General features: G+C 44.8%; 3 protein-coding genes across 6 annotated transcripts in view; 1 reads left to right on the forward strand and 2 right to left on the reverse strand.

Annotated features, from left to right (window-relative positions):
- Window positions 1-69: 69 nt before the first annotated feature.
- On the reverse strand, window positions 70-1768 carry lyrm7 (LYR motif containing 7). Its single transcript, XM_088420834.1, has 5 exons — window positions 1616-1768; window positions 1451-1523; window positions 537-607; window positions 380-461; window positions 70-287 (listed from the first exon to the last, which is right to left on the reverse strand). The coding sequence occupies exons 1-5, from the start codon at window positions 1631-1633 to the stop codon at window positions 217-219; spliced, it is 315 nt and encodes a 104-aa protein (XP_088276960.1). The 5' UTR covers window positions 1634-1768; the 3' UTR covers window positions 70-216.
- Window positions 1753-3236, forward strand: hint1 (histidine triad nucleotide binding protein 1). Its single transcript, XM_088420833.1, has 3 exons — window positions 1753-1913; window positions 2823-2927; window positions 3003-3236. The coding sequence occupies exons 1-3, from the start codon at window positions 1803-1805 to the stop codon at window positions 3165-3167; spliced, it is 381 nt and encodes a 126-aa protein (XP_088276959.1). The 5' UTR covers window positions 1753-1802; the 3' UTR covers window positions 3168-3236.
- A 1105-nt stretch (window positions 3237-4341) lies between these two features.
- Window positions 4342-20880, reverse strand: part of cep170aa (centrosomal protein 170Aa) — a 29204-nt gene continuing 12665 nt past the window's right edge. The window contains exons 7-22 of one of the 4 annotated variants that reach the window (XM_088421594.1): window positions 20617-20745; window positions 19033-19167; window positions 18245-18544; window positions 15169-15519; window positions 14764-15044; window positions 14479-14568; window positions 13567-13684; window positions 11921-13417; window positions 11557-11607; window positions 9676-9979; window positions 9140-9311; window positions 8506-8673; window positions 8346-8434; window positions 8148-8241; window positions 8029-8080; window positions 4342-7067 (exon numbers count right to left, since the gene is read on the reverse strand). In XM_088421594.1, coding sequence (XP_088277720.1) covers window positions 6868-7067; window positions 8029-8080; window positions 8148-8241; window positions 8346-8434; window positions 8506-8673; window positions 9140-9311; window positions 9676-9979; window positions 11557-11607; window positions 11921-13417; window positions 13567-13684; window positions 14479-14568; window positions 14764-15044; window positions 15169-15519; window positions 18245-18544; window positions 19033-19167; window positions 20617-20745 — 4031 coding nt within the window. In that variant the 3' untranslated portion in view covers window positions 4342-6867. Of the gene's footprint in view, window positions 7068-8028; window positions 8081-8147; window positions 8242-8345; window positions 8435-8505; window positions 8674-9139; window positions 9333-9675; window positions 9980-11556; window positions 11608-11920; window positions 13418-13566; window positions 13685-14478; window positions 14569-14763; window positions 15045-15168; window positions 15520-18244; window positions 18545-19032; window positions 19168-20616; window positions 20746-20880 lie in introns of all 4 variants that reach the window. The other 3 variants (XM_088421593.1, XM_088421596.1, XM_088421595.1) reach the window with 3 other exon arrangements.

A 20880-nucleotide genomic window follows, 5' to 3' on the forward strand; every position in this document is an offset into this window, starting at 1 on the left:
TGGTCATCCCATGTTTTAGTCCCAACTGTGATTTGTGTCGATAAGCGTGGACTGACAATAAGCAAAAGCTACACAACTCAAAATAATTTAATTCCACAAAAGAAAGGAAATGTACGGAAAAATCAGAGGTCTCCACATGACTCATGTCATCGCGGACATCGTTTTTAGCAGATCTCCATCCGAATGAAAAGTGACAAATGATCCCGTGTGGTTCCGTCATGACGTTCTCCTGGGCTGCTCACAATAGGGAACGTTCTCAAGAAGAAGATCCTCCCGAGGTCGAAGTACTGACAAAAAACAGGAAAAACATTTAACAACTACAATCTTTTTTTGTAATATATATATACAGTATATATATATATATAATGTGTAAACTCACAGAGTTTTTGTCCGTCAACGTGTTCCATTTGAAGCACGCCCTGGCGCAGGACCGTTTCCACATCCCGGCCCATTTGGATCATCTGCAAGAACACAACAACACAACTCATACCGGCATCAAAACTTCTCGTATAAAGTGGACGGTAAAATTACTTTACCTTCTCAATGTTTTCCTCCGACGATTCGTGTTTATTTTTACGGAACTCCTCGTTGATTTTCCATTTAGCAGCTGTGCCGAAGAAAAAAACCATAATACATTTTGGACCATAACCGGCATTTTTTTTTCACGGTTTGAACCCCGTGACTTATAGTCCAGTTTGCCATATCTGAAGTTTCTTTTTTACTAATCAGCAGAGGGCAATGTTGCACTAAACAAAGGGAGACAAGAAGACACCGTGGAAGTATTGATTTTGAGTTTAAACTGCCTATTTACCTGCCACCTGGGGGCACTCTCTTCTATGTCCGCAATCAAACATGTTAATGTCGTGATTGTGCCATATTTTTACTTAAAACTCCAAATTTAAAAGCGTTATTTAAAATGAGGAACATTTTCAAGAAAAATAACGTTTTTTTGGTTATAAATGAAAAAAAAAGTCATTTTTGTTCCATGTTTACAATTTGTTTCTATCGTTAAAAAAATACATACCTAATTTTTTTTTCACTGATTAGATTTAACTTGAATGAACAATTGCAAGAAAAATAGCAAAGTAATCCTGCAATAAAAAAAAAAATAAAAAAAAACTTACACTAAATACACAAAAAGTTGCTTTGGTTTTCAGTTTGTTTCTACTGTTTGCAAAAACAATCGATATGTTTTGACTGGTCAGACCTAAATTGAACAAAACTAGCAAGAAAAATAACGTGCTAAAGAAAACGTGTCATAAATAAAAATCTGCCATGGAGTGAAGCCGCAACAAGCGAACCGCGATGTAGCGAGGGAACACCTGTATTACGAATTTTTAAGTACAGTCGAAAGTCTCTACGCTAACGCTGCACTATTCCACTGAGCAAAATGCTTGTTTTTTTTTTTTGTTTTTTTTGACATAGTGACGTATTGTGCCATGAAACTGACCTGCGAGTGCTTTTTCGTCATCTTTAAAAACAACCATCCTGGTTCTGTGCAGCGACTTGAAAACGCGTAAGACCTGCGCAAACATGAAGCATGTGTCTTGACTATATAAAAACATAATGAGTAACAAGTCTAACATGTTAAAATTGTACAAAATTGTGCACTCACCTTCACGCGAGCGCTCATGTTGACGTCTGTTTCAAGTTTACTTCCGTTTTCTTTCAGTCTGACCAATCAGAGTGGACGTTGCGCTGACGTTATGCTGGATGTTGCATCGGCCAATCAGCTGTCAGGGGGAAGCTCTATCCCGACAAGAGACACCGCCCCCAGTCAGTCAGTGTGCGCCTGCGCCAACATGGCTGACGAAACAGCAAGAGCGCAGGTGGCCAAGCCCGGCGAAGACACCATATTCGGCAAAATCACGCGCAAAGAAATTCCTGCGAAACTCATATACGAGGACGAGCAGGTAGGAAATGCACAAATGTGTGACGATGCTCCATCGTCGCACCTTGAACTGCAGTGCGACTCCGGCTAAATGCTAAAGCTAGCTTCCGGCTGATTCTGCACTCACACGCAAATCAATCATTATGGTTATAGAAAATAAAAATACAATAATAATGATGATTGATAATTGATGATGATAATGACGACTCATTTCGCAAATTGTGTTGCTTCCCCGGAAATGCTCCCAATATTGCGTCAGATTTGGGTCTTCAATTTGGATTGAAAAGGTTCTGACTAAAAATAAACCTGGAATAATATTCCTTGCTTGTGACGAATATTCAGCATTAATATTCAAATAATAAAAGAAATATCGTCTATGGCTATGTGTAGTATTGTTTCCGATACACACATTCGTAAAGTTATAGAATATGATCAAAGGCATTCAAGTATGTGTTGTTCCAGTTTTGGGGTGTATGTCATCATGGATTACATAACCTGACATTTCGGTATATTTTAGTTAATATTTTAGCCCCCTCACTCTTTATTCTTTTGTAGTATTTTACTGTATACATTTCCTAAGAGCTGTATTTTTTAAAACTAATGTTTTCAAAATGTTACTGTTTTTATATATATGGATTTTTACATCAATTTTATTTTCCAAATGTTCTTGTTTGTTTTATATAGCTGTACATGTTATATTTTTGGGTAAAATATTTTTTTCCCTAGCATTGTCTAAATGTATTTACATTCAGGGCAACCCTCAGAAAATAATATTTTAAATCATTATTCGTTTAGATCATTACTATTCATCTTTTCAAATAGTCGTCTTTCCATAGGTCAATTACTTTGGCGCTTCTAGACTTAAATGTTTTGTATTTTGCGCATGGAGTGATTTCCGCATTCAAGATCATGTCTATTTGTGGCGTTCCAGTGCGTGGCCTTCCCCGACATTTCCCCGCAAGCGCCGACTCACATCCTGGTGGTCCCCAAGAAGCCCATCGTCCAGCTATCCAAAGCCGAGGACGGCGACGCGGCGGTGAGGCGCGCGGATGGGATAGGACAGGACGCGTGCGTTGCGTTTTGATCACGTGACGCAAGCCCCTCCCCTCAGCTCCTGGGCCACTTGCTGATCGTGGCCAAGAAGTGCGCCGAGAAGGCCGGCCTGACCCGGGGCTACAGGATCGTCATCAACGACGGGCCCGACGGCGGCCAGTCCGTCTACCACATCCACGTCCACGTCCTGGGGGGCCGCGGCATGAATTGGCCCCCCGGCTGAGCGCGGCCCCCTGCCGTCAAGCCAAAGTCGGTGTTGGTCAACAGCGCTGATAAAATGTGATCCATTGCACTGAGTGTTGTCTTTATTTACGAGACATCTGCCTTATTTTTGGACAAGGGGCCACACGAGTTTAAAATGAGATAAGGTCGTTACGCATTAGATTTATAAAGCACATTTATACGTAAAGTACTGTAGTAGTTCTTAAAGTAAAGACGCCTCCGAATTAGCCTAGCCACAAGGGGGCATATTTGCGTGATACAATTCAGACTTGCTGGGACGTCTCAAAACTGAGGAAGTTAACGTCATCTAGTGGTGAAGTAAAAGAATGCATTATTTTGGGTAAGCGTGTACTACGGCGTCCGGGACAGATCAAAACTCACACGCCGACAAACGCTACACTTAAATCGCGAATTCTCCCACGAAAATGGAGGACAAACTTGTCAGTCTCTTATACACTAGTTACCGATTAATTGAGCTAGGATTGGATAGTTTAAACGTTTTTATTTCTTTAATAAATTACGCTGATGCAGCAAAACTGTTTTTTATGCAAATTGTTGAAATTATAGAGGGTTTGTAAGGTTTGTTTTTCAGCACTAGATTTCACTAAATCTCGTGCATTGTCCTTTGATGTTTTTTACGTGGTTCAATTAAAAAAAAAAAAAAAGCCTTACTAACCCTAACCCAAGTTATTTTGGGCAAAAATGCCTTACTATACGTGATTTTTTTTCTTTCAAAAAACGCCTAACGATACATGTTCATATTAAAAAAAAAAAAAACCTTACCACACACGATTGACGTTTTATAAATAAATAAAAACACTATACATGTTCGTTTTTTTGTAAAGAAAAAAAGACTTACTAGTATACACAGTCAGTTTTATGCATAAGAAAGCCTTACAAATGGTTGTTATTTTGCGAAAAGTGATCTATTTTCGCTTTTTTTTCTCCTTATTAAATTTGATTTCCTTTATTTTTGGTCAAATTATTTACTACAAATGTCACGTATATTATGATGAAATCATCATCTATTTTGTGCAATATGCATTCTTAGTTCCAATTTTTTTCACCCCCCCCCCAATCTTCATATTGAATCCTTCCGAAACACGATTGTAGTACAATCCTCTTGAAAACCAAATAAATAAATCCTAAAATGATATTTCAAGCCGAACATTGAAGAGTGGATGGCTCTATTTTATTGACAGTAAAATTGCAGTTTGAACAAATATAAAATACATAAAACATCCATAAAATATTAAACAAAAAAATAAATAAAAACCGTTTTTTTTTTCTCTTTACAAACAAAATAACTGACCAGACAAGGAGAAATAAAAACAAAAACCTAGTGGTACCAAAGTCATTTAAAATGTTTTTTTTTTCTTTTTCTACAGCTTAAAAAAATGGCAGTGAATTAAAAGGGACAAAATAAAAAATAAAAAAAAACGTGCAAAATAATTTTAAACATTTTTTTCCTTGAATTTCCACATTGCATCTCACCTTCACACACCTCTAAAGCCTGTCGGTACGACTAGTAAACGTCAGACTAAACAAAATGAAGTGGTTTAAGACCTACAAAGCGAGGACACAAGCGCGCCCGGCGACATTCGGACACCGCATGTTACAATCAGAAAAGATGGACGGAGTCATTCAGCAGCTTCCCAAAGCTCCATTTGACATAAACCAACAGCTACAAAACAATATCAGTATCCAAATATTAAAAAACAGCCAGGTTAATTTTTTTTTAAACGCAACTATAAAAGGTTCAATTGCAAATGAGAGGACACTTTCAGTGCTGCTACAAAATTAATGGCCACCCAAAAATTGAGCTCAGCCGCGCGCTAGCTGATGGACTTTGGTAAGTGGTTATTTTTATTGGGAGTTTTTTCCACACATAAATATGGGACTAGCAAGGGAGGGCCAGGCTGGCTTCTTCACATGCTACCACAGCGCCAACTACTGGGCAAGGTAAAGATTAAAAAAAGAAGAAACGAACGGCACGGGTTGAAGTTGTGGAATCGTTTTCTGTATAAAGCGTCGGTGACGTTAAGGCTGCAGCAGTTTGGAATATTGAAGTGCAAAATGAAAAGTGGTGAAATGTGCATTGCTCTGGTCTGATAAACTCCTTGTCAGGAGATGGTTCTTAAGGCATGAGCGTTGTGGGTGGGGACGAGTCCACGCAGCAGAGCGGATGAAATGCTCATGTTCGGTTTTTTTTCTTTTGTTTTGTTATCACTTGACGACCGGAAAACTACGGTGGCCCTGGAGTGCAAATCACACAAACAAAAAAAAACTAAGAAAGAAAAGGTCACTGCCAACACAAAAAAAACTCAAAACATCTTACAACAGAGAAGAGCACAATAAAAAGGAGGCACACAGTAAAAAGAGAATGCAAGAAAAAAGCAGACAACAGCTTACAAGAGAAGCACACAAGAAAAAAGAAGCAGATGAAAAAAATGCGCAGTAAAAAAGCAGATAAAAATGCGCGAGAAAAAAGCAGATAAAAGAGCATAAAAAAAGCACGCAAAAAAGCAAACAACAGAAAACACATACAAGAAAAAAAGCACGAATGGAGCAAACGAGAACAAAGACATACGCGAGTAAAAAGAAGCAAACAACAAAAAATACAAAGAGCATGAAAGAGCATGAAAGTGAGGAAACAATAAAAAAGCAGGCAAAAAATAGGAACCATGAAAAAAATGAAGCAAACGAGAAAAAGGAAGCATTTAAGAAAAAAGCAAACAAGAAAAAAGACGCATGCAAGAAAAAAAATGCACACAAGAAAAAAGTTTTTTTAGCGTTTCTTCGTTCGCTTTTTTCATTGTCTTTTTTCTTGTTTTTTTTTTTGCATGCGTCTGATTTCTTGTTAGCTAATTTTTTTCTTTCATGCTTTTTTGCATGCTCTTTTGTAGCTTTTTTGGTTTCTCTTTTTCTTCATGCTTTATTTGCTTCTTTTTTCTTACATGCTTCCTTTTTCTTGTGTGCTTCTCTCTTGTAAGGTGTTTTTGTTTGTTTGTGATAAACCTTTTTGTTTGCTTAGTTTTTTTGTGTGATTTGCACTTCAGCGCCACCATTAAAAAACAACAAAAAAAGAGTTTTTCTCATTTTAGGCTCAGATCAAAAACATGACATAGAAAGAAATGAACACAGAATTGTTTTTAATTTTGATTTTTTTTTTAAACGCAGTCAATCCCAAAGACGTATTTATTCGTCATTACAGAATCCAGTCCTTCAATCAGTATTACTTTTTTTTTTTTAATTAAGGTGAACGAAATAAAAAAATAGCAGCCACTGAGGAATAATTTACATTTTTAGAAATATTTAGGAGTAAAAAGTAAATATTTTGTTTTTTTTTTATCAGTTTTGATAACCTTCTCATGTACAAAATGAAAAAAAAATCATTTTGACTGAAAAGAACATTATAGTTGCGCAGAACAAATAAGGACCACTTACTCTTCTGGGCAGAAGCAAAATCTATCACATTTTGCTGCTGAAAATGAAATCCATGAATATTTCATTTGTTGTGTCTTGACGGAATAGTATTGCTGCCACTGTGGGAAATGGCGCCATATTGTGCTAATCAAACATTTTTCCATTTATTTTTTTACCTGAGCCTAAAATGGAATTGTATTTAATTTTTTTTCGATTGACAAAAAAAAAAAAAAAAATCAAAGAAATGAAATCCGTCAATGGTATCCGGTAAGAAGTCATTTTTGCAGGAGGGCCTCCTTGCCGCTGGGCCGCACGCGGCCGAAAGGCGGGGGGGCCGCCGCGGAGGTTGAAGGCGGGGCGCCCGCGGAGGCGTCGCCCGCCTCGCTGGGCGCCCGGACCGTCTCGGGCGGCGCCGGCTGGCGGGGCGGGGCTTTGGCGTCCAACGTCCCGTCCGGGTCCAGCATCAGATTGATCACTGCCGCGCACACACGCCGACAATAAGCGCACAATAAGCGCAAGCGGGAAAAAAAACTCATTCGGGGAGGTATACGCGTTGCATTTTGGTGTTTGTTTTTGGATATTTTGATGTCTAATTGTCTAATTGTTTTTAGCCCTTGTGGCGTTATGTTACAATATTATGTTACGTTACATTACTTTTTTTTTTTTTTTTACAATATCATAAAATAAACACTGGGGGAAAAAAAAAACACTTGTATTTTGGCATTTTTAGGAAAAAAAAAAAGAGAAATTCATGAAAATGTTGGACAAAATTTACAAAATGAAGGAGAAAAAGGAAAATTACAATAATAATCTGAAAATGTTTGTTTTCGTTTAAAATTTTGAGATACGTTTACATTTGTTTTATTGTTCTCTAATATTTCGTGATTTTTTTGTTTTGATTTTCTCTGTTGTAAACTCATTTTAGAAACTAATAAAAAAACTACAAAACTATCAAACGGAGGGAGAATTTTGTTTCTTGACGTTTTTATAAATTCTTGAAAACATTGGACAAAATCTACAAAACGGGAGGAAAAAAAGATTTTTAAAAAGATATCAAAAATATAGAAAAACAAAGCTTTGAAAACGTTGGTTTTCATTTAGTTAACTTTCATTTCGACTATAATTTAAAAATGAATAAAAACATTCGACAAAAACTATCAAATGCAGGGATGAAATAGAAAATGACAACAATTAAAAACACAAATAAGAAAGAGTAATACATAAATGTTTGGAAAACAACGACCAGCAGAAACTCCATCAGAATTAGGAAAAGGTACGTGAAAAAAACTCGTGAAAACCTCACGTTGTTTCATTTTGATCTTTGCCACACACCGTACATCCGAGTAAGATTTTTTAGTCAACGCAGCATTCTATTGGCCGGCGAAGGCACGAGAGCAGGGGTTAGCGCGCGCACGTCACGTCTGAAGTTGTTTTACCTTCAAGCTGCTTCTCCACTCGTCTGAGCTCCAGCAGCACGGCCGAAATTTCCTGCGCAAAAAAGCGACGAGACTCAGCCGCCTGCTGAGCGCTCAAACGGCGGCGGAGGCTCGAGCACCTTGTTGGTGGACTTCAAGAGCGGCGCGTCGCTTTCCGATTTCAGTTTGCGTTCTATGTCCTCCCAGTTCCTGTCCTCATCCTTCAACAATATCCTGGACAGCGATAATTCCAAAAAAAAAAACCCAAATCCTCACAATTCAAGCATCATCGACGCAAAAGACAATCCAAGACTAAAAACCTGATTTAGACTAAAAACCTGATTTTTCCCGCCGTCTTATCGGTGGACAGTCGGATCTTGGTGGACAACTGCGAGACGGAATGGATCAGAAGGCTGTCCAGAACCGCCTGGATTAGGACGCGAGAGGGCGAAAGGTCAACGGCGCCCCCGGTGGCCACGCGCGCGCGGGGCTTCTTACCTCCTCTCGGTTCCACGTGCGTCTCCTGAGCGCCCGGGGCTCGTGGCCCTCGGGGGCCCGGGGGCGGAGCTCCGCCGGCTTGCCGTTTATCTCGGCCGTCTTGGCGGCGGGGATGACGGGAGGCGCCTTGCGGAACTTCAGGCTCTCGTCAAACACCCGATCTACCAGCTGACCGTTGAGGAAAAAAAGTCAAACTCAAAGTCAAAAAATGGCAAAACTAGAATGCAGAAATGTGAACAAAAAAGCAAAACAAAAATTATGAAAACAATTCCAAAATAAAAACAAAAAGAAGGTAAAACCACAAATGACACAAAATGACCAGGATACATAACAAAAATAATGAAGATGGCACGTTATGGCCATTAACCGGTCTCTACCGCCACCTACTGTCTTGAGGCGGAACACAAGTCAAGAAAAACGTTCCTCTTTGCTGACATAATTTGACCGCCGCGCAACGGAATGTTGCAGGAAAATCAATGAGATAAATCCCATTAAAACGCATCTCGAAAATTGTAATTATAATGCTTTTATATGCTCCGAAATTTGGACCAAGAACATCTTTGTGCACAAAATCTCCCACGTCAAATGGCAATTTTCCATGTTTTAATCATCTGCTGGGTGGGGGGGGGGTCACCTGTCTCATGCTCTCCTGCAAGTCGGGCCGCGGCGGGCCCAGCTCCTCGCCGGGCGTGGTGGCGGCGGTGCTGGGCGCCGCGTCGGAGGAGCTGACCGAGTCGATCTTGCCGGCCACGTCGTGGATCTCGCGCGCCAAGGTGGCCAGGTCCTTGGCCAGGTCCTGGCTGATCCTGCGCACACATGGGAACAACCTGGTAACCATCAGAACGGGGTCGTTTACAAACGCGGCAAAAACACGCGGCCGTTCGGGGCGGCTGGGGCCGAACCGTTCCCTCCTTTCAAATTGCGATGTAGTACCGCGGGTTTTGTGTGGATATATTATATAGACAGCTGTCAAAATTGACAATTCTTTTGGAGTCATTTTTAAGAAAGGCAAGCTGAAATTGCTACTTTTAAGATATATGTATTTTTAAGTTGAAGTTGATGCAAAGCGCCGCGGCAAAAATCTTGTGACTAAACGCGCTTGAACAAGAAAAATGACAATTTGATTTTCCTAAACGGTTCAGCCCCACTCCTGAGAAGGTTTGCGCATACCTGGCGATCTCCTCGCTGTGCGCCGTCCAGTCTCTGATGTAGTCGTCTTGCTCCTTCATGCGGTGCTTCAGCGCCACCGCGCCCACCCCCGGCAAGACGCCGCAGCCCGATCCGGATCCCGAACCCGGGGCGGAGGCGGAGGCGGAGGCGGCGGCGGATCGGGAAAGGCGGGCCGGCACCAGGTGATGCGGCCGCGCGTGGGGCCGCCCCGCAGGCTTGGAAGAGATGCGGCCCGAGGCGAACTCTTCCTCCGAGGTGGACGCGTACTCGGGAGGCAGGCGTCGCCAGCGGTTGCTGCTGGACACTGCGGGGACGGGAGCGTGACGTTTAGTCGACGAAAAACGAGCGTTATTCATTCAAACTTCATCGATCGGTCGCTTGTGAGAATCTGTTACGCACGTCTACAACTAGGATCCTACGTAATTCTACTTCTGTATGTCATCAGGGGTCAGGAAAGCAAAAGTGTTATCAAATCAAATAAAAACAACCGCAAACTGCAGCAAACAAAATTAAAACAATGAATCCAGCAACAGCAAAAAGTGCATTGATGAAGCTGCATGCACCGTTGTGAGACGGCAAGTAATGGCGTCTTGAGGAGAAATGTCCACAAGGGGGAGCCAGATTACAGAAGCCAAATGCTATTTTGTAGGGGTGGGAATCTCACAATTCGAGTCGATTCAAATAAAAATGCCTCAAAGTGCAAAGAATTATCGTACGACTTCAGACTGCTTTGCAAGATGGAATAACGAATTTTATTTTACATTTATCAAGGCTTGATTTGTAAGGGACATGGCTTTTTCCACAAAAACACGTGGACTCTTTAAAGCTAGCTATAAATTATATAACTTTGATCACTGTGAAATGAAAATTGAAGCGCATACGTATCACTAAAAAAGTTCATAGATACTGTGATACAGATTCACAGGAAAATAGCAGTTGGCCAAATGGAAAATATGAATATTTCTTAGTACATTTCTGACAAACAAGATTTGAAAATGAGCAGCTAATTGAGTGTAAGGGCAAAGCATGAAACGTGTGCAACTGCGAGCGTATCGGGAGAATTATCAGTCACACTTGTGACATATTATTTAGTATAGACAGTATTTTAATTGTATGTTACATGTATGTGAATAATATGTGCTTGAGTATGAAATCGGGGTTTGCATGCATTGTTTAGTATTTCGTTTTATTTTATTTTGTGTACCTGCTGAAGTTTTGTGTTGTGTGTTTGCTTTCTATTCTGCTTAAAAATTTGTTCTTGCGCAGTGCATTTAATTTACACGGGCGCACGATCATTAAAAGTGCATTTGAAACGGGGATAGTTAGGACTGAAAGAGTAAAATTAATGTTTGTACAATCTGCGACGGTCCAACAAAAGCATTTTTTGGCACACCCCTACTGTATCGTTTTGCTGCCAAAACGCAAGTGGGGCATTTCAGCCTTCATCACAGTTTTACTCAAAGGCTTGAAAACAAATTCACCGCAGCAATGCCAGACCTGGGTCAGCAACTGGATACCTCAAACGCCACTCTACCAAATATTGCGCTTGTGGGTCGTTCCGAATGAAATCAGCCAAATCGACTTGTGAACCATCTCAGGGGCCGCTCATTTTGCCACTGGCCGTCCACTAAAAAAGACATGGCGGTTGCTCGGGGCTCAGATAACCAATCCCAGCTCAGCTTGGGGAGGTTTCGGGCTACACGCGTAACAATGATTGTCTCCCAAAATTTGGGTGGTCGAGGTGAAATATGAAAATTTGAAGTGGCTGATCTCCCAGTTGAAGTTTGCAGAAGAATAGATTTGTTCAACATGCAACCCAGGTCCTGAGCCGCACTCACACACGTACAAACTCCTAAGAAGATTCTACAGTGGGTACAGTACCAACAGGTTCTTCGTCTGCGTCAGCAGGGCCAAGCTCCGGATGAGAGCCCTCTGGACCATGAAAACCAGCGTAAACATTGTCACGTTACAATGAGAATGACCACACACGATAAAAAGCCCGTTTTGCTAGTGTGTAGTGATGGGCGATATGATGATCATGGAAAGAATACATGAACAACAAAAACCCATGATCATTCTCTTCAATAAACTTTTTTTTGGTTTATTTGTTTTTCGTTTACTATGTATATTTTCATTGTTTTTAAATTTCTTATTTGTATTTGGCGTTTATCATTAAGTGACATAAAATGGCCTATATTGTGACGGAGGATTCTTTTGTCCATATCGCCCAGAACGAGTCGTTTACCTGTGGGAGAGCAGTACCCCGTGGACGCCGCCTTGGTTCTCGCCTCGTTCAGTTTGGACACGCTGTTGGCCCTCATCCTGGGGGTCAGCTTGCTCTCGGCGGGCGCGGACGAGCGCAAACCCAGACGCAGCGCCGTCTCGGCCGAGAGGCGCGGCGAGGCGGTCGAGCCGCGCGCCGCCACGGAGCACTCCGAGTCGCTGCGCGCCGAGACCGAGCCCACCCGGTTCCGACGCGGCTGCGCCAGCATGTCCAGACGCGACAAGCCCCCCCGGCCGGACGGCGGTTTGGAGGTGGAGCTGGTGGTGGACACCTCGGACGCCACGGAAACTCGGTCGGCGTCCGCCAGATCCGTGTCGGAGGCGTCGCCGAGTCGGGCCCGGCGGAGGAGGGAGGCCCGGGTGGGCCGCGGTTTGGGCAGCGCCGCCTGCTTGCTCAGGGAGGACGCGGTGGCGGCCTGGAGGGTCCGGTTGCTTTTGGAGGCGTTCTTGGCGGACCTGCCGTCGTAGCCGGAGTAGGTCTCCTGGTCCGACGACGGGATGTCCGATATGGGGAAGGAGGAAGTCTGGTCGTCGTCGGTGAGGTCCAGGGACGGCTGGCGGGCCCTGGAGGAAGACGGCTGAACCGAGCGCCGCCCTTCGGTGCGACCGGGCGCTTCGGCGGTTCTGCTTTTGGCCTTCCTCTCCAAGCGGTCCCGCGCGCCGGCGGAGACGGCGGATTTGGAGGAGGCGCTCAAGCCGCTCTTCTCCCTGTGCATGCTACTGAGCGAGCGGCGCTTCTGCGCGCATCCGGCTTTCCCCTCGGCCTCGCCCGCGGCCGCGTGACTGGCGGCGCTGGCTGTATCCACGTCCGACTCGGGCGAGATGGAGCCCGTCCGCGGGTGCGCGCCGCCGCCGTTTTTAGCGGATTTGGGCTCCAGCTTGTTTTCGTCCCTCAGTTTGGCCTCCAGGAAGGCCATGACGGCTTCGGTGTCCTTCAGCAGAGTGGCCGTGTCCATGCTTCCCACCGAGTCGCTGCGGTCGCGGGTTCCGTCGCCACCCCTGTTGATGCGCGGGATGAGCTCGGAGGGGACGCTGGCACTGGGTTTGTCCATGGTGAAGCTGCCTTGACGCACTAGGGGCTTCCCGGACTTGTCCCCGCCATCTCCCTCTTCCTCCTTCCTTTTCTCAGACTTGTTCCGGCGTTCCGCGCTGCCCGATCTCCGCGAGGTGGCCTTGCGCGGAGAGGAGGAGGAGGAGGCGGAGCCGACGACTTTGCCTTTGTGGGTCATGTCACTGTCGTCCATGGGAGGCGGCGGGGATTCCCCGTCTCCCTTGTTCTCCTTCTCCGGGGGCTCCGTGTCCTGCTTTTCTCCGATCTCGGACCTGGACGTCAGCGCTTTGGCGCCACTGCGGGGCTCATCCACGGGGAGGGGGGGGAGGGTCCTGCGCTTGCGCTCCGTCAGACTCGACGAGGACTCGACTCGGCTGAAGGGCGCGGCGGACTTCAAGGCGTCACCTCCTAAAAGGGTTCAATGGAGCGCTTGGTCATTCAAGCCATGTACATTTTTGAGCAATGTACCCCCTGCGAAATATATTTTCAGCCCCTGGGGGGCGCTAGTCCGAGCCCCCCCCACACCTGCAGGGCGAGCCGACCACGTAGCCACGTACCTCTTTCTTTATCCAGGAAGACGGCGCTCTCGGCTCCGGAGCCTTCCGGATCGGTGCGGGTGTGGTTGGCGGCCAAACTTGCCCACTGGGAGACCCAGTTGGAGTCTGTTGGAGGAGCCTGAAGAGAGCGGAGGGATATTCGAGTGAAAAGGAGCAGAGGCGCCAGATGGCGAACGGCGTTTGCGTTCATGTATAATAAAGCAACAAGTGGGAGACGGCACACAATCGTGCCGCTATTTCCCTGAAATGGAAAACGAATCCCGGCTCAATTGTAGACAAGACTCACTCTCGTCACACGGTCATCAAATTCACCTCTGGGGTACGTGAAAGGAAACGATGAAATAGCTTGTCATTTTCCGTGCTAAACATGTAAATCGCAGAAGGACTGGTGCACACTGGCCTCTTTCTTGTTCAATGCAGCCAACTGGCCGCAGGGTAGAATGTCTATGGTGGCGTTTGCAGGATCTAGGTCACGTCTACTCCCAGCGACCGGGGGAAAAAAAAAAAAAAAAACGTCTCCCAGCCGTGGGTGTGAGCCCGACTCACATTTCCAGACAGCACCGTGGCCCTTTCAACTCGAGAATACACCCAATACCAGCTAATACGAGAGCTGCGGCTAAACATATGGATTGAATGTACAATATGTGCGGTCACCTTTGAGAGATGAGCGGTTTGTGCAGCTTCTAATAGGTCGGTACAAACAGCAAGTGATTCATTCTCGTCTTTTAAAATAGTATTAACAATAATAAATAGTACAATTCTGGTCAAACATGTTTTTCAAGGAGGGTAGCTGACACCCTTGACTAGTGCTTAACTAATATAATAGCTATTATATAGCTTCGAATTTGAGTCCACATCCTAAAATGAGCTAAAAACAAGTGTCAGAACTAACTGCAACTATTCGATCATCACCTGTTTTTCCGTATCTCCCGTTTCCTTTCCCTTTCCTTCCCTTTGGAGGTCCGATATAGACAAGTCCTGGTTTTGCTGCAGCCCAAATACCTGCAAGTAGAAGAATCCAGTGGTCAGTATCACTTACATCCGGCGTGAGCCAATCAGTTTGAATCCCATTCGATCAACCCTGAACGCTTGTCGTTCGGGCCAATACGGACTTGCAACACAGCCAAATCGCCCCTCACAAATTTGGGTTGGATCATAACGGACGCCCCTCATCAAATGAGATGCTGGCGTCCCTACCTTGTCGATCATGCGCCTGGCCTCCTCCTCCTGCAGGTTGCTGTTTTCCAGCTCGATGGTGTAGGTGCCGTTATCGCTGTGGTCGTCCCCCGCCTCCTTAGCGGCCGCCCGCCCGGCGACGGAGGTGTCTTCGCTGGGGCTGCTGGGGCTTCCGGTGGCCAGCCCCGTGCTGATTGAGCTCCGGCCCACGCTGGGGTCTTCCGACCTCTGCTTGAGGAGCACGCGGGCCGCAGTGGGGGCGCCCGCGGCCACCGTCGCCGATATGGGGGCGGGGGCTTTACCTGAAGCGAATAAACACAAAATCGGAACGCCGTTTTGAAGGAGATCAGATGCGAGATCATGCACAGGAAAAGCCGGACGACGTCCGATTCAACAGCCTGCATCTAAGCCGAAGAAATGGCCTACCTGAGTCTGAGGCGGTGGTCGCCGAGGTGGGAATGCTAAACACCTTGGGCTGAGAGGGGGGTTGCGGACACAGCCCCTCGCCGCCGGCCCCGCTCAGCAGCGGCGCCGTCTGGGAAAAGGAATACGAGCGCCGCTTGCGGGGGTTCTCCTCGTCGTAGAACTCGATCATGAAGGCCGTGCGGCTGGCGCCTCCTCGACAGGCGCCGGCCGCGTTTTCTCCGGCTCCTCCTCCTAATCCCACGTGGCCGTGCGTCGCTTTTAGACGCTCCTCCAGGGCGTGGCGCCGGCCGGCGAAGCGCAAGCCCAGCCCGTTCTCGGAGTCGCTCTGCGTGCCGTCTTCATGTTTGCTGCCTACGAGGATGAGAGGTGACACTTAAAAAGGGAAGTTTGAGCATTCTTATTACATGCACACTTTTCAGCAAAATAAACACGCAGAGGAGAAAAAAAATGACTTAATTGACAACATACTTGATATTGGCCTGAAAAAAGTGGTATGTAACATTAATTAACAACATTAATAGGTTAACAGTAAATATATCAATTACTGTTAGCCAGGACTTTGCACCATCTCGTTTCGCCATCTTGCATTTTGGAAAGCACAAAAAAAAGAGAAGTGAATGACAAAGTACACCAGTTTTGGTGGTTTAGTGTCCTGCAAAATTGTGTTTGTGTGTGAACAAAGCACCGACAAATAAGACAAAAATGCAACAAAAGCATGGCCGCTGTGGCTAAGAAGTAGAAAAATCTGCAAAATGTTCATGTTTTGGCTTTTTTGAGACCAATATTTTCTTTCTATAAATGGCATCTTGTCCCATTTGCATGTGCCATGGCAGACATGGTGCCAGGCAGGCGCAGCACATGCTTAATAGTTCACAGAAAAAAAAGGGGGGGGTGACAATAAGGAGGCATGGGGAAGAGGGGGGAGGAAGGATTTCAGGGATGAAAAGACGAGAGGGGGTGGTGAAAGGAGATTTGGGAAATGGGAAGCTTGTGGGGGAACGGGAAAGGAGGTTATGTCTGCTTTTAAGCCGGAGAAGAAGACGGTCGTGTGAGGAGGCGGGCTCAGTGAAAGGTCAGGACTTTTTTTGTCTTTTTTAGGAAAAATTCATTCTTACATAATTACACATCATTGAATATACATGAGGGCCACATAGAATGAGGTGGAGGGCCGGATCTGGTCCCCGGGTCTTGAGTTTGACACCTGTGATGTTTTAATGAAATCAAGAGGTATAAAGCCCATTCTACAGATAGTAATTTCCACAAATCTGCTTTGTTTTTAATTTCTCATTGAAAAGTTTTGACTGACTTATCTGATCTGTTGTTGTTTTGCTGTTTAGCGCAGCGCCATCCAGTGGATGCATAACGCAAGCTCAGCCACTACTGTAGCTTCTATTCTATGCGCCTTATATTGCGGCATATCTTTGAATTTGCCTTGACATTCGATGCGCTTTTCATGCAAAAATCATGCAAATCTAATCATAATTCCATTGAGAGAAAAATTTGAATACACTTTTTTCCTAAAATCGTTTAGCCCTGATGCCAGATAATAAAAAATAAATAATAATAATTCAAAAAGCAAGAGTGTGACCAGATCTGATTTTTAAAAAAATGCTGATTGTTTTATCCCCCGTGCACAGACAATGAAGCTGTTAGCACAGAACAAAGGTGTCACTCATGAGACACGGGCGCTCTGGACTGCTTGCCACCACGAGACACGGTGGCCTTTGCCCACACAACACGCACTCATATGCAAAAGCACATGTACCCCGAACACAGTATTTTTCACGAGCTGTCAGAAAACGCATTCACGATCACCTGCCATTATCAGGGCTTTTTTATGCATAAGCTATGCATAAAAGCTATAAACTAGACTTAAACAATTTCACCCAAAAGTTGTATAATGTCGCACTCACTACCCTTTTTGAAATTGATTAGGTTACTGGTTTGTGAAAGTAAAGGTGTTTGCTTTTGCCTTATTTTGATCAAACACTAAATTAATCGATAATTCTTGTCAAGAGACTCAAAACGGAGGATTTGAATCATTTTAGATTGAACAAAGGCTCTAAACGAGTACTAAATTAACTTGAAAATGGATTTGTTGATAAATCCATTCGTTGTGACTACTCAAGAGTTGAGTACTCGTATTGGTGTCGGTCCCAGTAAAATGTGGTATTGAACATCCATATTTGTCGGGATTCATTACTTCGATTAAATTCGACATCACCACCCCACGGAACAAAAACAATATTGCAAACACATACCGTACAAAAACATGCTGTTTTGAAGCATATTCAGCCCTAATTGTGCATCATAGCATTACTACAAAAATTTAAGATGAATTTTCCATTTCCATTGCCTCAGCTGCCCTTGCTGGATTTTCGCACACAGCTGCCCTAAATGGACTCGGAAATGACTTACTTCCGCGCAATCTGCCGTCCGTTGGGTTTGAAGTGACTGACCTCCTTGTTCTGCTGCTTCTTTGCCTCTCCTTCCACCGCACGGCGACTAACCTCGCTCTACTTTCTTTCTTTGTCCAATCAGCGTGAGCTTTCCTGCGATGGTCAGCATTGCGGGGGAGGTCCGTCCCCCGCCCACTCCCCCAAATTCTCCCTGCTTGTCATCTCAAAGCAACCTTGTCAGTCTTCATCAATCCAATCACATTTTGACACTAGGAAGCCTCAAGGAGCCTCCAAAATGCTCAAGTCAACTGCAGTTTGTTTTTATTGATCTATATTTGTTCTATGAGCCCCCACTTGTTTGAATTCTGATTAATATTGCTTTTGTGGAATATGAATTTAGCGGCATAATCCACTCTCTTTTAATCAGCCCAGATGGGCGGCCGTTTTGCCGATTTATGGACTGAAAATGACATCACGTTATCTGAAATGCGGCTCCCCGGTTTCTTCATCCATTTTCATCATCTGTAAGATGAGCCCCTCCCCCTATATATGGCCACCCGAAATTGGCCTCCATTTCTTGAAGCGAGCACTCCGCGGGCACCCGGACCAGAAGCCGAAGCGTTCCAGCGCGCGTTTGTGTCTGCCTGACGCCATTTCCCCCCTCAGCATTTGCTCACCTTTCAGCCTTTTGAGATGAACCGGCACGTCACTCTTGTTGCTCTTGCCGTCGTCCTCGGCGGACTCGCCGCGGATCAGCGACGGGTCGTTCTGAGCCAGCCAATCGGCCACCTTGCTCTCCGACGCCATCATGGCCGCCTGCAAGGTGCTCAGGTCTCTGCCTCCCGTCCCGCCCGCGCCGCTCCTTTTGGCGCGGGACCTGTGTTGGCCGGGCACGAACTTAGAGACGTGGTCTTTGATGGTGACTCTCCCGGGGGAAGTGTTGTCGAACTCTATCGTGAAGGAGGCGTGGCCTTGAGCTGGGGAGCAAGTGCCGTTTTGTTAGTGTGCAAAGGAGTCAGTAAAAAACTATGTAACAGTTGCTACCTGCTTCAATTGATTTGCTCTTATTTGAAAAGAAAACCGAAATGAGATTTTGACCTTGGATTTTCTGCATGTTGTTTCTCTATGTATAACAAATATAAAAGCACAATAAACAGAAATTGGCCACATTCTATTGGCTTGTACAGCAAGTTTATGTCTACATACCTTCAAAAAACTTCAAAACTTACAAAACTACCTACAAAACTTCAAAAAAATAAAAATAAAATCTCAAATACCCTTTGAAGTTCCGCCAAGTAGCCTCATTTGAGAACCACTGCCGTATATGACTAATAATAATATTTATACCAATATATCTTGCATCAGCATACTTTTAACCATTGCGGTTAACGGTAGACTCTTTATCGTTGACATGGTTTAATATTTTGCCTTTGCCGAATCTGAATGAAAGCATGCACGACTTCACCTGCACTGCCGTGAGAGCCGGCCCCCTCCGTGTCCTTGGTGGGTATCTCGTGGATCCCATTGATGGTCACGTGACAGTTTTCCTTGGTAGGTATCTCCATGTAACCGTCCTCTCCTCGACGAGCCTCTTTGCTCTCTGTGCATTCAAATAATTCATTGAGCGAGTTTAATCAGTCTTGCTCCTTGAAAGGGAAATTGATACTTTTATATCCATTGCGTGTACACAAGTCATGAGAAGAGTGAAAAGGCACGCTGGTGGACATATTAAAAAGCTGCTTTGCCAGCGCATCGCTCTGTTAGTTAGAACAAACGAAACCTCGGTGGTATCTCGATATGATAAATGATGGACCGCAAAATTAGACGGGCCATCTGCTTCGTGCGCAGAAGGACTTGTGGCAACATACGGCTCAGCAGCTCTTAAGAGGCGAACAAATACACTGAAATGGAACAGTATTAATAGTGAGGCAGGTCTTTCAGCCGGATGTGAGGTTTTCGTGGCGTGCTTCAGGTTTAGAATCACTCTGTCGACATTCTTCGTACCCCCGTTTGAGAACCGCTGCTTTAGAGCGGACAGACCGAGCAAGTTCCTAGACTTTTCAAGCAAATATCATTCAAACACACCCCGCAGTAAATACGCAGCCGCACTGACTCACCAAGTTCTACGGCAGATGACGCCGATCCCATCGGATACGCTTTTAAAATACCGGGAAAACCAAATCAGCAAGAAAAATAGCTAAAATCCACGTGGAATCTGCATGACTGGCAAGCTGAAGATGCTGGCAGAGGAGCCATCCAGATGTGACGAGAGATTTGAGGCCGCTACAGGGTAACCCCGCATCCCCCTCTAAACCAAACTGATTTGATATCACTAAGCTCTTTTACTATTGGTGCAGTCCTTAATCCTGTTACTCCGGCTACGTACTGCAGCATCGGTTAACGTGACCCCGCACTCGGCCACACGTGCAGTGCGTAGCCGGTTGTGTGAAAAAAAAGCCCCTTTGTGTGCTACTTGAATGTACATGACCAATACGTGCACAAACGCGCTGTCTGTTTGGACACAAACAAGAAAGGACATAAAGGAGGCCTTGTGTTTTCATATATGTGATGACTGAATTACTGTGAGGTCAAGCCACCTGTTATATGTTTGTTTGCACGCAAAAGCAAATGTCTCCAATTTTTAGGTAGGTCTATGTTACCGTGTATAGGACAAGGACGGACTCGGACGTTGGTTCAGTCGGCTCGCTTCTATAATACTACCCGGAATAGGAATAACATCCCGGGTCAATGTGACCTTGGGTTATGCGTAATTAGTCAAAAGTTTCAGATTTTTTTTTTTTATCTGTGTTTTGTATGCTAACTAACCTACCCAGAAATAACGAAAATATTCCTGGATCATTTTGACTGTCTTTTGCTTACTCGTCAGGAATGTTGCAAAAATGTATGGAAATCCGATATCGCAAACGTCTTGTTCATCAAATATTTTAACTTTCAAATGAGTCAGTTTGAGCCACAACTTAACATGCGGGGGTTAAATAATGCATACAATGTGAAGTTGAATGCGATTGCAGCCGAATGTGGAATCTACCTGTGAGGTCATGCTTTTTGCCGGACGCCTTATTTTCCTGCTTGAAAGAGTTCTCGTCATCCGCATCCCCGTAGCCCCACCATGCCGGTTGGCCGTAGAGGGGGGTCCCGCGAGGTAGAGCTGCGACATCTATTGGAGAAGCAGCGGCAAGCATTTTAATACACGTACTGTGGAATGTGCAACCTGGTTTTGGGGGCCACCCACAAAGTCCTCATGGTGGCACAGTAACAAGCTTTTTTTATATGTTTCATGTTTTTTTTAACC

Source organism: Hippichthys cyanospilos, chromosome 8 (genome assembly GCF_059441005.1).
Source record: "Hippichthys cyanospilos isolate Australia breed blue-spotted pipefish chromosome 8, RoL_Hcya_1.0, whole genome shotgun sequence".
In the NCBI taxonomy this organism is placed as follows: domain Eukaryota; kingdom Metazoa; phylum Chordata; class Actinopteri; order Syngnathiformes; family Syngnathidae; genus Hippichthys; species Hippichthys cyanospilos.